The 13,430-nt window shown below is 37.2% G+C and overlaps 5 protein-coding genes across 5 annotated transcripts; 3 read left to right on the top strand and 2 right to left on the bottom strand.

Moving 5' to 3' along the window:
* Nucleotides 1-45: 45 nt before the first annotated feature.
* Nucleotides 46-2,391, top strand: LOC112487662 (zinc finger protein 335-like). Its single transcript, XM_025059738.1, has 4 exons — nucleotides 46-240; nucleotides 661-720; nucleotides 815-920; nucleotides 1,742-2,391. Exons 2-4 carry the CDS (start codon nucleotides 661-663, stop codon nucleotides 1,840-1,842), a joined length of 267 nt encoding a protein of 88 aa, XP_024915506.1. The 5' UTR covers nucleotides 46-240; the 3' UTR covers nucleotides 1,843-2,391.
* A 171-nt stretch (nucleotides 2,392-2,562) lies between these two features.
* Nucleotides 2,563-5,216, top strand: LOC103384629 (uncharacterized). Its single transcript, XM_008318215.3, has 6 exons — nucleotides 2,563-2,910; nucleotides 3,007-3,315; nucleotides 3,399-3,519; nucleotides 3,601-3,719; nucleotides 3,820-3,866; nucleotides 3,985-5,216. Exons 1-6 carry the CDS (start codon nucleotides 2,865-2,867, stop codon nucleotides 4,144-4,146), a joined length of 804 nt encoding a protein of 267 aa, XP_008316437.1. The 5' UTR covers nucleotides 2,563-2,864; the 3' UTR covers nucleotides 4,147-5,216.
* A 114-nt stretch (nucleotides 5,217-5,330) lies between these two features.
* Nucleotides 5,331-6,450, bottom strand: LOC103384628 (pepsin-3-like). Its single transcript, XM_017035678.2, has 4 exons — nucleotides 6,215-6,450; nucleotides 6,010-6,121; nucleotides 5,725-5,823; nucleotides 5,331-5,516 (listed from the first exon to the last, which is right to left on the bottom strand). The coding sequence occupies exons 1-4, from the start codon at nucleotides 6,421-6,423 to the stop codon at nucleotides 5,361-5,363; spliced, it is 576 nt and encodes a 191-aa protein (XP_016891167.1). The 5' UTR covers nucleotides 6,424-6,450; the 3' UTR covers nucleotides 5,331-5,360.
* An 890-nt stretch (nucleotides 6,451-7,340) lies between these two features.
* On the bottom strand, nucleotides 7,341-9,057 carry prok1 (prokineticin 1). The gene is made up of 3 exons (XM_008318166.3): nucleotides 8,709-9,057; nucleotides 7,858-7,983; nucleotides 7,341-7,496 (listed from the first exon to the last, which is right to left on the bottom strand). Exons 1-3 carry the CDS (start codon nucleotides 8,781-8,783, stop codon nucleotides 7,377-7,379), a joined length of 321 nt encoding a protein of 106 aa, XP_008316388.1. The 5' UTR covers nucleotides 8,784-9,057; the 3' UTR covers nucleotides 7,341-7,376.
* A 2,157-nt stretch (nucleotides 9,058-11,214) lies between these two features.
* On the top strand, nucleotides 11,215-13,285 carry lamtor5 (late endosomal/lysosomal adaptor, MAPK and MTOR activator 5). The gene is made up of 4 exons (XM_008318164.3): nucleotides 11,215-11,376; nucleotides 11,486-11,547; nucleotides 12,101-12,218; nucleotides 12,895-13,285. The coding sequence occupies exons 1-4, from the start codon at nucleotides 11,342-11,344 to the stop codon at nucleotides 12,953-12,955; spliced, it is 276 nt and encodes a 91-aa protein (XP_008316386.1). The 5' UTR covers nucleotides 11,215-11,341; the 3' UTR covers nucleotides 12,956-13,285.
* Nucleotides 13,286-13,430: the final 145 nt, after the last annotated feature.

Below are 13,430 nucleotides of genomic sequence, written 5' to 3'. Positions count from 1 at the left end.
GGTGATGGTGATGGTGATGGTGATGACAGTGATGAAAACATTTAAAACCAAGGCACTCTTGTTTTTAACGTATATGTTTTCTCTGGTCCGACATTTCTGATCCTGGTTCAGGTCCAGTACATCATCTCACAGGATGGACAGCATCTGATTCCTCAGGAGTATGTAGTAGTAGCTGATGGCACACAGCTGCAGGTCAGTGCCCCCCAACCTCAACACATTAACAGAGGGGGGTTAAGGGAGGTAAAGTGCAACAATTATTGAGATTGAAATCGATTTGCTTCACCCACAATAGCCATGTGCACCATTGGGACCTTGCCCCATGCTTTGGGAACCACAGCTTTATATAAAATTTATTTCAGTTCATGTCTCCAGTTCTAAAAAGAAACTCTGAATTTTGCATGACGCTCTACAGCAGTGGTTCCCAAAATAGGGGATACAGACCTATTCCAGGGAAGGTGCTGCAAGGCAAGGACATTTATAAATGTCTTCCTTCTTTCACCCACAGCGGGTAGAATTCAATGATTTCTATTTTCATTACTGTTAGTTTAATAATAGTAGTTTTACAGGAGTGCTGAAACTAAAGCTGATAGTCTGGAAGTGAATGTTGTACTTTAAGATGAGACCGTGCTGATGTTTCTGATCTTTGTTTGTCCATGTTAGATGTCTGATGGACAGATCATCCAGTACGAGCACGACGGCTCCTTTATACAGGAGCAGCAGGTAACGAAGTCAACGAGCTGAAAGCACACACACACTGTCCTCATTTATTATTTTTTATCCAATCTAACTGCTCTTTGTACTTAAACGTGTACAGATTGCTGTGAGTCATGATGGTCAGATCCAGTATGTTCCTGTCACCTCAGAGCAGCAGGTTGTCAATGCTGAAGACCTGGAGGCTGCAGCCCACTCTGCTGTCACAGGTGTGTTGTCTAATAGAACAGAATGAACTTCAGGAATTGAATAAAATGTCTATCTATTAAATTAAATGAAAATGATTGAGAATGATGAAAATGATCTTCACCGAGCTGATTTTACTTCCTAATCTATTTTGTTGCGTGTTCTCTAATCTGAAGCCCCTTATTGACCAGCTTTTGGTTTGTTTTTTTTGTTGGAATTCTTGCACCATATTTGATATAAAACACTGAAGGCCCACTTTGTATATGTAGTATTATTTTGACAGCCAGTTTTGATTGAGTCACAATATTTTGGACAGAATTGTAAATTAGTCTTTGTCCCAATTTAGTCAACAGAACTGTTTTAATTGTAATATATATATTATAATAATGTATAATATTTTTAATATATATCTGTGTGTATATATAATTACTTTTAGTAGACCTGTGTAATGTAATATTTTCATGTTAAAAATATTTGTTTTTAAAATGTTTTTTTAATTAACATAAACTTATTAAATCCTACAACAATTTTTACAGTATTCCACAAATTGACCAGATCATACACACTACTGTATTCATACCATCTTCTGTTTGTTTTTCTTTTAAACTCCCGCCTTCAAAACAGCTCTGACTTACATGTATTTGATTTAAAATGATTATAATCTGCACTTATTGTTTTTATTATTTGACAAATGCATTAATATAATACTTTGACATTGTTGAAAAAAGTTGGCTTTGACAGAAATTAGAAGTCGACAAAACGAACACAGACAACATGAAGGATACATTGTTTAATATTCCATTCTTAATGGCAGAAACTAAGAGAATAACGTTTGTTCTTACAGCAGTGGCAGAGACGGTCTACACTGAAGCCACTCCTGAGCAGCTGGAGCAGCTGCAGCAGCAGGGCATCCAGTATGACGTCATCGCCTTCACTGAAGAATAGAAGGTTTTTATCAGACTACAGACTTGCACCGTGCAGGACCAACACAGACCAGGATATACTGACAAGTACGTAATGTACAGGCCTCGACGTATTTATGCATTGACTAAAGCAGCTTCTCTCCTTCACACTGCTGTGTGTCTCCTGGGTGGTTGGACTGTTAATTTTGTAAAATAAAATAATTGCACCCATTGTTAACTTAATTATAGAGGCTGTGCATTTAGGAGCAGGATTGTGACTATTGAAAACGATGCGTTCTTGTGCCTCAACTGCTTTGCAAGACAATGTTATGAAATATGAAAAATGTTGTTGGAAAGTATCTAGAAAACATTTTATTATCAGATGGAGATTATGCAAAAGGGAAAGTGTTTTTTTTATCTGTTCTAAGAAATGTCATTTGCTTGAATGTTACCTCGTTGTGTAAATACTTTTGCATTTGTCTTCTGTTCTAAATGGGCTTTATGTTTTTTTGTTTTTAGTTTTTTTTGATTTGGTGATGATGAAGTGTTCAATAAGCTGAAAGCTGACACCAAATAAACAACCTTGTTTAAATGTTTGCTATATTCACCAATGATGTTCCCCAATTATATCTCTGTATATATATTTATATATAATATAAACAATTTTTTATATATGTAAATATATAATGTATAAAAATGTCATTTATATAACATAATATATAAAAAGCTTTTTTATATATATTTCTTTTTTATGTTGCTTAGCAGATATGTCATTCTAAATCCAAAAAGCAATTTGTCATTTGTCAACATGGGCTTTTGCCCCAGTAATCAACAGTATACAAAACTGGAATATCAGAAAAACACTAACATCTTGACGAAAAACAGTTCAGCACTAAATAACATGACAAAAGCTACTATCAATTTGAATAAGAATATAAGTTTTTCCAAAGGAAGTGAAAAAATGAAGTGACACCTTCCTCTTTTCAGTGTAAGGAGGAGCCTCAGTTTCTTTAAGAATAGGTTCAACACTTTACAAACAAATATGCTGAGACTCCAACACTTGACATGACACTGAAGATGACACTAATCTTTGTTTTTCTCCTGTTGTTGGGTAAGTTTTAACACACGCTGAACACATTTAAATGTTTTTATTTTAAACTGCCTTATTGACCTCAGTTTTTTTTTTGTTTTTTTGTTTTTTTTCCAGATCTACCATGTCCAAACGGGCAGCAAAACATTGAGGAGTTTGACACTATTCTGCTGAGACTCACTTTCCCTTCGGCTTACAATACTTACAACAAGTCCTGTTGTAAACTCTACTATGGTGGCTGTTACCCGATGCTGGATACCTTAGGATATACCATCGATTTCTTTAGAGGTAGAGTCACAAAAACCGAAAGTGACGGTTGGATTGAATTCAAAATATCCAAAGCGCAGATTCAGGACGCAGGCTACTACAGATGTCAAGTGGTGGGAATGCAATACATGTATATGGACTACAATGTGCAGATCACTGGTAAAAAAGACAAACAAAAAAAAACATAATAATTAACCTTCGCCCTATTTATCAAGTCTTGTCATATATGTTGCATTTTGCAGAAGTTAAAAATCCTCGGAGTCTGTCTCGGCCCTTACGGACAACAACCATCAAAACTGTCAAATCGTCCACATCCGTCCCATCACCCTCCACTGGTTCTGTTCTGTCACATGTGGAGCACAGGTAGTTAAGTATTTCAACTTCTCTCCAATGTTGCAGTGTAAACAGTTTTTTTTCTCAGTCTTGTTTTTGTTTACTTCGCAGCTCCTCCTGGATCACTGGCCCCACTCTTATTGTTGTTGTCTCCATCCTGGTGGTGATTGTGATCGCTGGTGTTATCTGCATTGTGTGCTTCAAAAAGAAATCTAATAATAAACAGTCTGGTGAGATGTTCCCTTATTTGGATCATGTGACGGATTTAGAAACAAAGCTTTGTACCTGAATAAATAAAGACTAGTGTGGCAATTTTTTTTTTCGTTGCAGACAAACATGGAGAAACACTTTGTGAGTCACTGAAACAAGATGCTGTGGTAAGTGCAAAAATGGAAATCTGTGGCCTTTGTGACTCACTCACCCACAAGGGCCACAGTATTCACATGTATTCCTTCCTGATCTGCTCTGGTTATTGACAAATATTGTCTTCTGCAGGACACGGGCAGCGTAGTCTACACCACGTTGAACTTCAAAGCTCATAAGAAACCCTCAGTCGTCTATGAGAACTCCAAAACGTGTGCAGGATCCCCTGAGGTGGAGCATCCTGACAGGGTGGAGTATTCAACGCTGGCAATTTACCAGAGAATATCAGTCTGAGGTAGTTCTACAATGACCTAATTTTAATAGTTTTTTTGTTGTTGTTTTATTTTTTTATGAATCCTACATGTTTATATCTAAATATCAGTTCAGAAGTTACATTTAGTGTTTGAAGCTAAAGATCAGGCTGGCATTTAAGAAGTGATCTGTCTGAAGACCAACGTGGCTCTGTCTGACTCTGGGGATGACAGCAAAACAAGTGTGTTCAAAGAGTGAGATACGACTGTTAAATCTCAGGTTATGTCTTCTCATCCACGCTCCTCCTCTGGATGATAACCTCTGCTATTCTTAGTGCTGCCGCTCGATATTCTTTTCTCCACGTCTCTTTATTCCACACTCTGTCACAAAAGATAAAATGTCACAGAAGAGAAAATCAAAGGGCAGTGTAACGTGTGGGTTTTGACACAGATCTGACGGTCCACAATGTTCGATTCTAAAGTTTTAATAAGGAGCCGGTGTCTGAAGTCCTGGTCTCTGATGGACTAGACTTTTCTTATTCTTGTGACTTTTTAGTGCAAATCTAGGCCGCTGAACTACTTCAACTAGTTCAACTGCCATACTCCCAAGTATTATACTGTCTGTTGTAGTGGACACTGCTGTTAGGGTGCTGTTTGGTTTGCTCGGTCTGGACAGGTGTGAAATCTCATCTAAAATTTGGTGCAGACCAACAGATTGATCTCAGTTCCGCCTCACAACTTGGGTCCTGGTTCATTAAGGGAATGTCCAAAGAGAGAGACTGAGAGAACCACAGAGGAGAGGTCACAAGAAAAAAAAATCATAATAGTGCAAAAGTGCATGGGGCATGGACTGATAGTTATAGATGGTCGGACGACAGATTGTTGTTTTTTTAAAGATTCCCACTTTGATTCCGTCGGTCAATGATTTTTGCCTTTTGCTTTTTCGTTCCTGGCTTTTGAGCAAACTCCAAATTTTTATTTTATGTTATTATTTCTAATTAAAGAAGCCTTTTTAAATGTAGTTTAATTAATGGATTTTTATTATTATTGTAATGTTATCTCTTTTAAGCAACACAAATTTAGAAAGGTTTAAAATCTCCTCTGTAAATGTAACCAATCTTGTGTTTTATTTTTTGTCCAAACTTGTCCGACATGATAACAGCAGCCACTTGAATCTTTAGTTAATGCTGCCTTGAATGTTATATATATATAAAATATATTCTTTATAAGAAAAAAATATCTTCATATCTTTTTTCCTTATTGGTGTTTAGACAACTGACTTTTGCAGTAGTTGTAAGGTCGAGTCCAACTGAGCTGAGAGACGTAGGCAAAGGCGGCGATAGTAACTGGGTTTCCACTGACAGTAAAGGCAGCATCAGGCGTGCTCTGCATGTTTTGGCAGGTCACTGTAGTCTGTTAGAGGACCATCACACTCCGTGCAGTGGAACAGGCTTGATTTATTATTTTTTCACATGTTTCCAGCTGAAGCAGGTAGAGCCGTTTGACTTAATTATTTGTACTTGAGAGTTTTGACGTCAGCGCATTACATGGCAGTTTACTGTGGTTTCAGAAAAAAAGGGAAAATCCTTGTCAAATAGTATGGAGTCACGGTATGACTCACTGCTCCGTCCTGGTTGGTTGAAGCTCCAAACCATGCATTCATGCCGCTGAAGTCACTGGTGGAGCCAACAATAAGGGAGGTTCCAGTGTCAATGATGTCCTAGCCCAGAGTAAACCTCAGACTGTCCGCTGATGTTCCTCTGAGCAGAAGGAGGAGAAGGAGCAGAAAACACAGAAGACACAAGAATCTCCGACTTGAACTTGAGTTCATTGTGTCATTTATGGTCACGTTAACCAAATTCTTCAAGAGCTACATGAACAGACAGTAGATGTCTTTGTACCGGACCATCTGGATCACCCAGTCCAGGCCAAAGGTCACAGAGACCCAGGTGATTTCTCCACTGAAGCATTCGCTGGCCACATCACCAAGGATTCCCTCACCGTCTGCCTGACTGTTGCTAGGAGATGTAAACAAACACATTTAATACATGAAAAAAACAACCCTCATCAAGCTAAATGAACAACACACTGCCAAGATTTCCATCCTCCTTCAGTTCCCTCTTAGATACACAGGGAACTGGTCCCAGGACATGAGGTTCAGTTTGACCAGGTTGTTGAAGACAGGGTCGACATTGTCTGGAGCGGTGCTGTGGAAGCTGAAATACAGGATGTCATCAGTCTGCATGTAAACACCTGGTGGACCACAGGGAGTCTGTCCACCTGGACACAGAGGACAGCTGTTAGTTACAGTCAGGACCATCTCAAAGATATTGGTGCCAGCCTAGAAGTTTAGACTGGATTTGTTAAGTATTAGCTTCCAAAGATAGTTGAGGAAGAAGAAGAGGTTAGTGATCTCTGCTGGGCGTTATTGCAATTTCCTTTTTTGTTTTCCCAAGCAATTTCTTCCAAAACATACCACTGAGTCAGAAGTTCCGCAGTGGTCTGTGACAACAAATATGAGCCATACTCACTGTTACTCTGACAGTGACAGCATCAGTGCAACATTTTATGCTGATGATACTGTCATTTCCGCATGTCATAGCTACCACCCCCGTCCCTGGTTTCATACTTAATGTACAGTCAAAATTCAGGATTCTTAAAAAAATAAAATTGAAACTCTATCACCCTCCACTCACCTTCCACGGTTTACTCATTTAATTGGTATAGGTTTATATTTGTACTTCGTGTCGTGTGAACTTTTACTTCTGAAATTCAGGGGTTAAACAGAACCAAATATTCCACTTTAGAATAAAACGTGTGCATCAAAAGTCACAGTTCCCAGTAGGTTATCGTTTTGGCTAAAGTATTAACTTGTGGTTGTCAGTCAATGCAAACTGTTCTTCAATAGAAACCAAATTGTAAAAATATGGCTCCATTTAATAATAATATATAATCCTGTTGTTTATTTGTATTTATTTGTTTGTCATAATATTCGTCCATTCACACTGTGTTTATCCACGTGAACATTAAATACAGACCAGTTGTTACACGATTCATCTCTTAATATATTTTATTGACAACAGTTTATCTGTACATTACATTTGATAAATTAAAACAATGTGAGCGTGACAACAAAACTGCAAACCATTTTAAGTTTTGCGTTTACAGAAAGCTCTTCCGTCATGTAGTGTGGCGACATCGTTGTGATCATCAGTAGAATATAAAGTAAATATCATAGTGCATAGACAAAACACGAATGAAGGGTACGACCTATTAATAATCTATGTTCTTGAAGTCTTCAGTACATCTGTACTTGCTGTCCTCATATCTGGTGCACACCAGGTGGGGCAGACATGGACAGGTATGATGGAGCCTTTTTCCCTGGTACGGAACCTGGAAATAACTGGATTAATAAGTGCAGACGTTTTGACAGTTTAAGCAAATAGTGTTTGTTTAAAGGTGAGAACACAGTGGGTGGATGTGGTGACTGCTGACAGCTGCTGCAGATCACAGTGATGTATAACTCTGAGAGCCCACTACTGTGTGGGCCAGATCAATATCCACTGCAGTTAGCAGCGTTTCCAAAGCCGTAGTCAACCTGTCAACACTGATCTGAATTTCCAATCAGCGTGTGTGCTGTTCAGAGGAGAGATTTGAATCCCAAACTATTGATTAGAGAATATTTTTATTTTTTAGTTGTTGTTTTTCAACTTTTAGATGGAATATGTTCGGTGCTGTAATGGTTCTGGCCCACCTTGTGACTTAAAGGATGGCACTCGTCTCCCTCCACTCCTCGGGGGACACACATCCTCAGACCTCTCAGCCACAGGCTAACGGCGCAGCAAAAGCCAAAGCCGCACTGAACGTCTCTCTCACAGGCCTGTAGAGACAGACACACGGAGAGAAAGAGTGAAAGAGACAAACAAACAGGGAGGACACTGGTTCTTTTTATGCCAGTTTCATTTTTGTCGTGCTATTAGAGACGTCATCTCATGTCATTTCAGCTAACGCCACTAAATCTATTGCCTGTCATCTGGCTAATCCAGTTACGAATGAATACCAATCAGAGCGCAGAGATAATTTCCTTCCTTTCTTGGTGGATCTGAAGGTAGTAGAGCAGGATGTGGTTTTTGCTCTGTGAGCAGTTGGATATAATCACATTTTACAAACGTGTACACGAAATATTATGTTTCAATTAAAATCATACGATTGTACATGAATGGCAGGAGATTTTGCTTAAACTTCACATTAGGTTGAAATGAATAAACCATTACAGGTTGAGATGTCTGTTTAGTTGGTGAGCTTTTACTCTTTTTTTAATGCTTATTAATTCAAAGAAATAATATTGATATAAGTGTTACCATCTGTCAGAGATGAACTATTTAAGATAAGATTGATTTCACATGTCCCTGTAAAACTTTTATATATATATATATATATATACATATATATATATCCAGCACATATATGTTTATTTATACAGTATATATGTTTTATATACATATATAATATATATTTATATATATATGTAAATGCTCTGTGAAAAATACATTCAACTATGATAAATAATGAATAATTATTATGGATTAAAGTGCTGTCACTCACCCCAGTGATGATGGCTCCTCTGGAGCAGCTCAGAGACACCAGCAGAAAGGACAGCAGCACCGCAGTGAAGCTCATGACAGCAACAGGAGGAACTCACACTGTCTCACAATGTCCTCAGCACCGGACAGCAGCTCTGACCGTGTCTTGTCAAACCTCACACTGGTGCTTCTTCAACTCTCCTCCAGTCATGAAAGATTCCAGAACTCCTCAGAGGAGGTGGGGAGGTGGACTCACTCTCTCCCTCTCTCTCTTCACTCACCTCCAACCCTATGCCACCCTGCCCAGGTCTGACATCACCCCAACACCTTCCCTGTCTCACCTCAGATGCTGGGTCACGTAACGGCTGAAAAAATGTGAGTTTAAATCTTACTTTTCTTTTCTAATATCTGCTATAAAGCAGGGCTAAAATCAATAACTCTGCTCTAAACATACACAGACTACGTAACTATCACGTGTGTCATTTAATTCAGAACAGTAATCCCAGTGGTTGTCACAGTAGTGTGTTTTTTGAAGGATGTTTTTCTACGGCATGGCCATAAACTGATTAAAGTAAGAATTCAAAAAATGCCAAATCTAGTTCATAAGAATACCAGAGAGAGAGAAAAAAGGAGTCGAATAAAATTATAGCTGTGAAATATTGAAATGTTAAGACAAATATAACATAATTTCAAAAAGCCAATGTCTAATATCCCTCTTACTAGTATAGTTCTTTATTGTTACAGTTACAGAAACAATGAAAAACAGTTTTAGTGTCTCTTCATTGACAGTATTAGTTACAGAGAAAACAGAACAGCTTTCTATAAAATACAATCTGTACACACTACATAGAATATATATAAACATACATAAAAAAAGAAAAACGTAATGTACAATCAGTATTAATATAATGTTCCAGATGATGATAATTATTAGCCATGAAATTGTACAGATGAATCTGAAGGGTATAAAAAAACTACACATGGTGTTCAGGGATAATCTATCAAATATAGTCAGATTTGACCAAAATAATAGACATTGGCCAAAGAGTGATCATAACCTGAAATTAAACAGCGTCGGGTATGTAAGAAGAATGTATATTTAAATATCTTTTCACGTAAAAAAAAATCTTTGAAAAATTTGATTAAAGGATGAAAGTATTAAAACCTTGGATTTTTTCATTATTATACCAGTAAATCTAACGCAACGAAATATAAAAGAAAATAAGTGTCAGTTGTCAACATTATGTTTCAGGTTCATCTAGTTCACGTGAACAGAGTTATGTGGCACATAACATAACCACACATCACCAACATGACCTGTTGACAGTATATAAATAATAATATGTCTCCTAGTAAATTATCACAACCATTGTCTTCATTGACACTGAGTTATAGTCAGTTCAGGGTTAACTCATCTACAGCGGTTGTAATGTGGACAATGGTTATAAATAATTTATGTTCTGTTCTTATCTCTGCTCTCTCTCTCTCTCTCTCTCTCTCTCTCTCTCTGTATGTGTGTGTTTTCGTGTGTGTGTATTTTCGTGAATGTCTGTGTGTGTGTGCGGCCCAGTCTTGCAGTGCATCTGTGTTTGCCTACGTGCAGCGTTCAGACAGTGATGAGCAGCAGGTTGTCAGCAGGGCGGTCGTAAGCACCTGATTTAAGCTGTGGGAAGAGAAATATGAGTGAAAGTGGGATTACAGTTATTGGTTAGTCTGTAGGACATTACCTTTCTCCGGCTGCACAGGTGATGGATTCCTCCAATGCAGTGGTCCCATAATTACATTCACCCATTTCTGCCTGGTCAGCATGAGCACCGAGGTCTCTACTCTGTCTTCAGAAAGGTTGCAGACATCACAGCAGTAGACGAGCCAGCTGATGGACGCCTGCAGTTAACCTTTAAAGTTAACTTCAACATAGACTTCAGACTGAAAAAAATGTTTTATTTTCTATACCAGTAGTATTTAAACATTTCAAAGTATTGTTATTGCTAAATAAAATTATTTGTAAAAAAAAAACCTATGTAATCCCTGGGAACCAAACAGAAGCTGAGCCGTGAGTTAGGATTACACATAGGGAGGAAGAAGAAGAAACTGAAGTAATTTATTTTGGATTTATGCAACATTGACTATCAAAATGAATGACTCAATTATGTAATAGAGTGATTCAGGCTTTCATTACTAATTCATGTTTTTATAAATCTCGACATATAAGGTAACAGTGACCACAGTACGTTTATCTAATGTCTTGAACCACTCCCATGTTTTTCTTCAGATTTAGCTCCTACAAGAATTTACCAACATAATCTTAAAGAACTTTTTTTGCTATTGTTGAATTATTTATTTTATTTTTAAGTATTGTGCCTATCTATCTATCTATCTATCTATCTATCTATCTATCTATCTATCTATCTATCTATCTATCTATCTATCTATCTATCTATCTATCTATCTATCTACTGTCGATTTCCATTCTGTTCATCCCTTTTCCACATTATTCGTGCGCGTTTCCAGTAGGTTGGTCCTCACGACGATCCGTAGATCACTTGACTGTCAGGTGACCTAGGCGGAAGTTTTGTGGCAACATTTTACGGAGTACTAACAAACAACACTTTATTTATAAAATAGACCTTTGTGAGCATTTTGGAACATTTAATCATGGAGTCGACTCTGGAGCAGCACCTAGACGATACGTAAGCGAATATCAAACACTGGTCAAGTTCACGTTTGAGATGTTTTCGAACGTTCGAGACGATTTCTCGATTTCTCTGCCTCTGTTCACGGGTGTTTGTATTTTGGCAGCATGAAGAACCCAGCAGTTGTCGGTGTGCTCTGCACGGATCAGCAAGGACACAATTTGGGCTGTAAGGATACGTTTTATAGCTTAAATACCAACTCAACTTCATGTTTTTTCCCTGAATGTGACCAAACATACCGAGAACGAAATTTCGTAGTACTATTGGAAATTAAATAACAATAAAAAACGTTATCATGCTTTCAGTGCGTTCAGTTCACGTTATATTCAAAATCCAAATTCTTATTATAAGGCCACGAAGTCGTTAAAGAGGAAAAATGTTAGCTGAATTGTCTGTATCGCCATAAAATGTAGTTTATTTAAACACAACTTTATTCTTCGTCTGTCTATGTTTACTTACATGCCAGACTACACAGACGAGGGGTTTTAGAAATTTTATAAAATATCGACATTTACTTTATTTTACATACATTTCCAAAGCATCTTAAGTGTGTTGGTATCAAACGTGGAGCATTTTTTTTTTCTCCCGAGCATGTCACCGTTTAAAATGTATTTTAATATTGTTTCTATTCTAATAATAAGAACAAATACACTTATTTTCCACTTCTTTTTTATTTATTCCTCAGTAATACCCAGTATATGTTATTTTTTACAATCAACAGGCCGTGGCTCCCTGACTGATGAACATGCGGGTGTTGTCTCAGTTCTGGCCAAACAAGCTGCAGTTCTAACCAAAGACCCAACGGACACTGCAACTGTGTGTTTGGAGTCTGAATTAGGGTGAGTACAAACACAGCTCTCAATCTACAGATCCCGTCTTGTATTCAAATAAATTAAATTCCATTAAAAGATATTTTTTAAAATACATTTTAGAACCAAACACAAAATAAACATTACACTAATAATAAACATCTGCACGCGGCTTAAAACAATTAACTGTTTTTCTATGACTATGCTGCCCCCATCTGGCCATTGTAAAAACGGTCTGCTTGACGATTTATCCATTTTCTATTGATACAATGTATTTTTAGGTTCCCAAATAATAAATAATATTTAGGTCAATTCACATCATTTTAAATTGTTTTAGTCATTGTAGAGATGTGATCATTGGTCCTCAAAGTGGGGTGTGGACCCCTTCTAGAGGGGCATGTAGCTATTGCACAGAGGATGCAGCAAGTCAAATGAATATCAAGTTCAATTTCTTTTTGATTTGTCTCACTGTGGGAAATTTGCATTTTATTTGTTTCTCTTTGTTCAATGAGAACAGCGGATTTGTAGGAATTCTCTTTAGGAATTCTATCTACAAAAGGGGGGGCACTGCAGAAACAGTTTTGGAAACTACCGTAGTAGTTTTACTTTTACAAAATAGCCCAAAATTCTCAATTATTCTCTACAACTTTTGTTGGAAACCTTTGGTCTAACAATGTTTAACTGTGTTTCCTTGTCATTCATGTAGAAACATTCTGGTGAGGAGTCATGGTACCATCACAATAGCAGTTCACAAGATAGCCTCCTGAGGACGCCACTCAAACAACATTGGTTTGTTACCTAATGTTCTAACAGGCAGAAACACTGAATACACAGTCATGTGCTAGACACTTTTTATTGGCCACTGTATTAGTCCATCTGTCTTAATAATGTTGTGTATGAAACAGTCAGTTCAATAATATATACATTAAAATGTACTCTTTTAGTGTATGTGTCCTCTTTTCTCTTTGTGTACAGCCAAATCCGAGCTACAACTCTTGACAAAACTTCAACATGACTGTGTTGACCTGTTAGAAAAGTATTGTTTCACAATGTTATCTTTTCTTCATTTTTCTCATCTGAATAAATCATTTGAGACATTTTTTAGAAAAAACATCTTTTTTTGGCAAATTTCTAATTTTGCAGGTAAAAAAAAAATTTTTTTCAAATTTTTTGGTAAAATCTTGGGCAGATGTTGAACAAAAATTTTATAAAAAATTTGGGATTTTAAACACAAAATAATCA

This window comes from Cynoglossus semilaevis, chromosome 10, assembly GCF_000523025.1.
Source record: "Cynoglossus semilaevis isolate Cse_v1.0 chromosome 10, Cse_v1.0, whole genome shotgun sequence".
NCBI classification, from domain to species: Eukaryota; Metazoa; Chordata; class Actinopteri; order Pleuronectiformes; family Cynoglossidae; genus Cynoglossus; species Cynoglossus semilaevis.
The sequence above is the reverse complement of the archived record's forward strand: the minus strand, read 5'-3'. Positions and strand labels throughout refer to the sequence as shown.

Coding starts and splice junctions, on each gene's coding strand:
- LOC103384629 (XM_008318215.3), top strand. CDS start 2,865: ATGACACTGAAGATGACACTAATCTTTGTTTTTCTCCTGTTGTTGG. Junction 3,520..3,600: donor CTGTCACATGTGGAGCACAG/GTAGTTAAGTAT, acceptor TTTACTTCGCAG/CTCCTCCTGGATCACTGGCC. Junction 3,720..3,819: donor ATCTAATAATAAACAGTCTG/GTGAGATGTTCC, acceptor TTTTCGTTGCAG/ACAAACATGGAGAAACACTT.
- LOC103384628 (XM_017035678.2), bottom strand. CDS start 6,423: ATGGTCCTGACTGTAACTAACAGCTGTCCTCTGTGTCCAGGTGGACAG. Junction 5,824..6,009: donor TGGACTGGGTGATCCAGATG/GTCCGGTACAAA, acceptor ACTCTGGGCTAG/GACATCATTGACACTGGAAC. Junction 5,517..5,724: donor CAACCAACCAGGACGGAGCA/GTGAGTCATACC, acceptor GTCCTCTAACAG/ACTACAGTGACCTGCCAAAA.
- lamtor5 (XM_008318164.3), top strand. CDS start 11,342: ATGGAGTCGACTCTGGAGCAGCACCTAGACGATAC. Junction 11,548..12,100: donor GCAAGGACACAATTTGGGCT/GTAAGGATACGT, acceptor TACAATCAACAG/GCCGTGGCTCCCTGACTGAT. Junction 12,219..12,894: donor TGTTTGGAGTCTGAATTAGG/GTGAGTACAAAC, acceptor TCATTCATGTAG/AAACATTCTGGTGAGGAGTC.
- prok1 (XM_008318166.3), bottom strand. CDS start 8,783: ATGAGCTTCACTGCGGTGCTGCTGTCCTTTCTGCTGGTGTCTCTGAGC. Junction 7,984..8,708: donor GAGGAGCCATCATCACTGGG/GTGAGTGACAGC, acceptor CTGTCTCTACAG/GCCTGTGAGAGAGACGTTCA. Junction 7,497..7,857: donor GCCATCCTTTAAGTCACAAG/GTGGGCCAGAAC, acceptor AGTTATTTCCAG/GTTCCGTACCAGGGAAAAAG.
- LOC112487662 (XM_025059738.1), top strand. CDS start 661: ATGTCTGATGGACAGATCATCCAGTACGAGCACGACGGCTCCTTTATA. Junction 721..814: donor CCTTTATACAGGAGCAGCAG/GTAACGAAGTCA, acceptor AAACGTGTACAG/ATTGCTGTGAGTCATGATGG. Junction 921..1,741: donor AGCCCACTCTGCTGTCACAG/GTGTGTTGTCTA, acceptor TTGTTCTTACAG/CAGTGGCAGAGACGGTCTAC.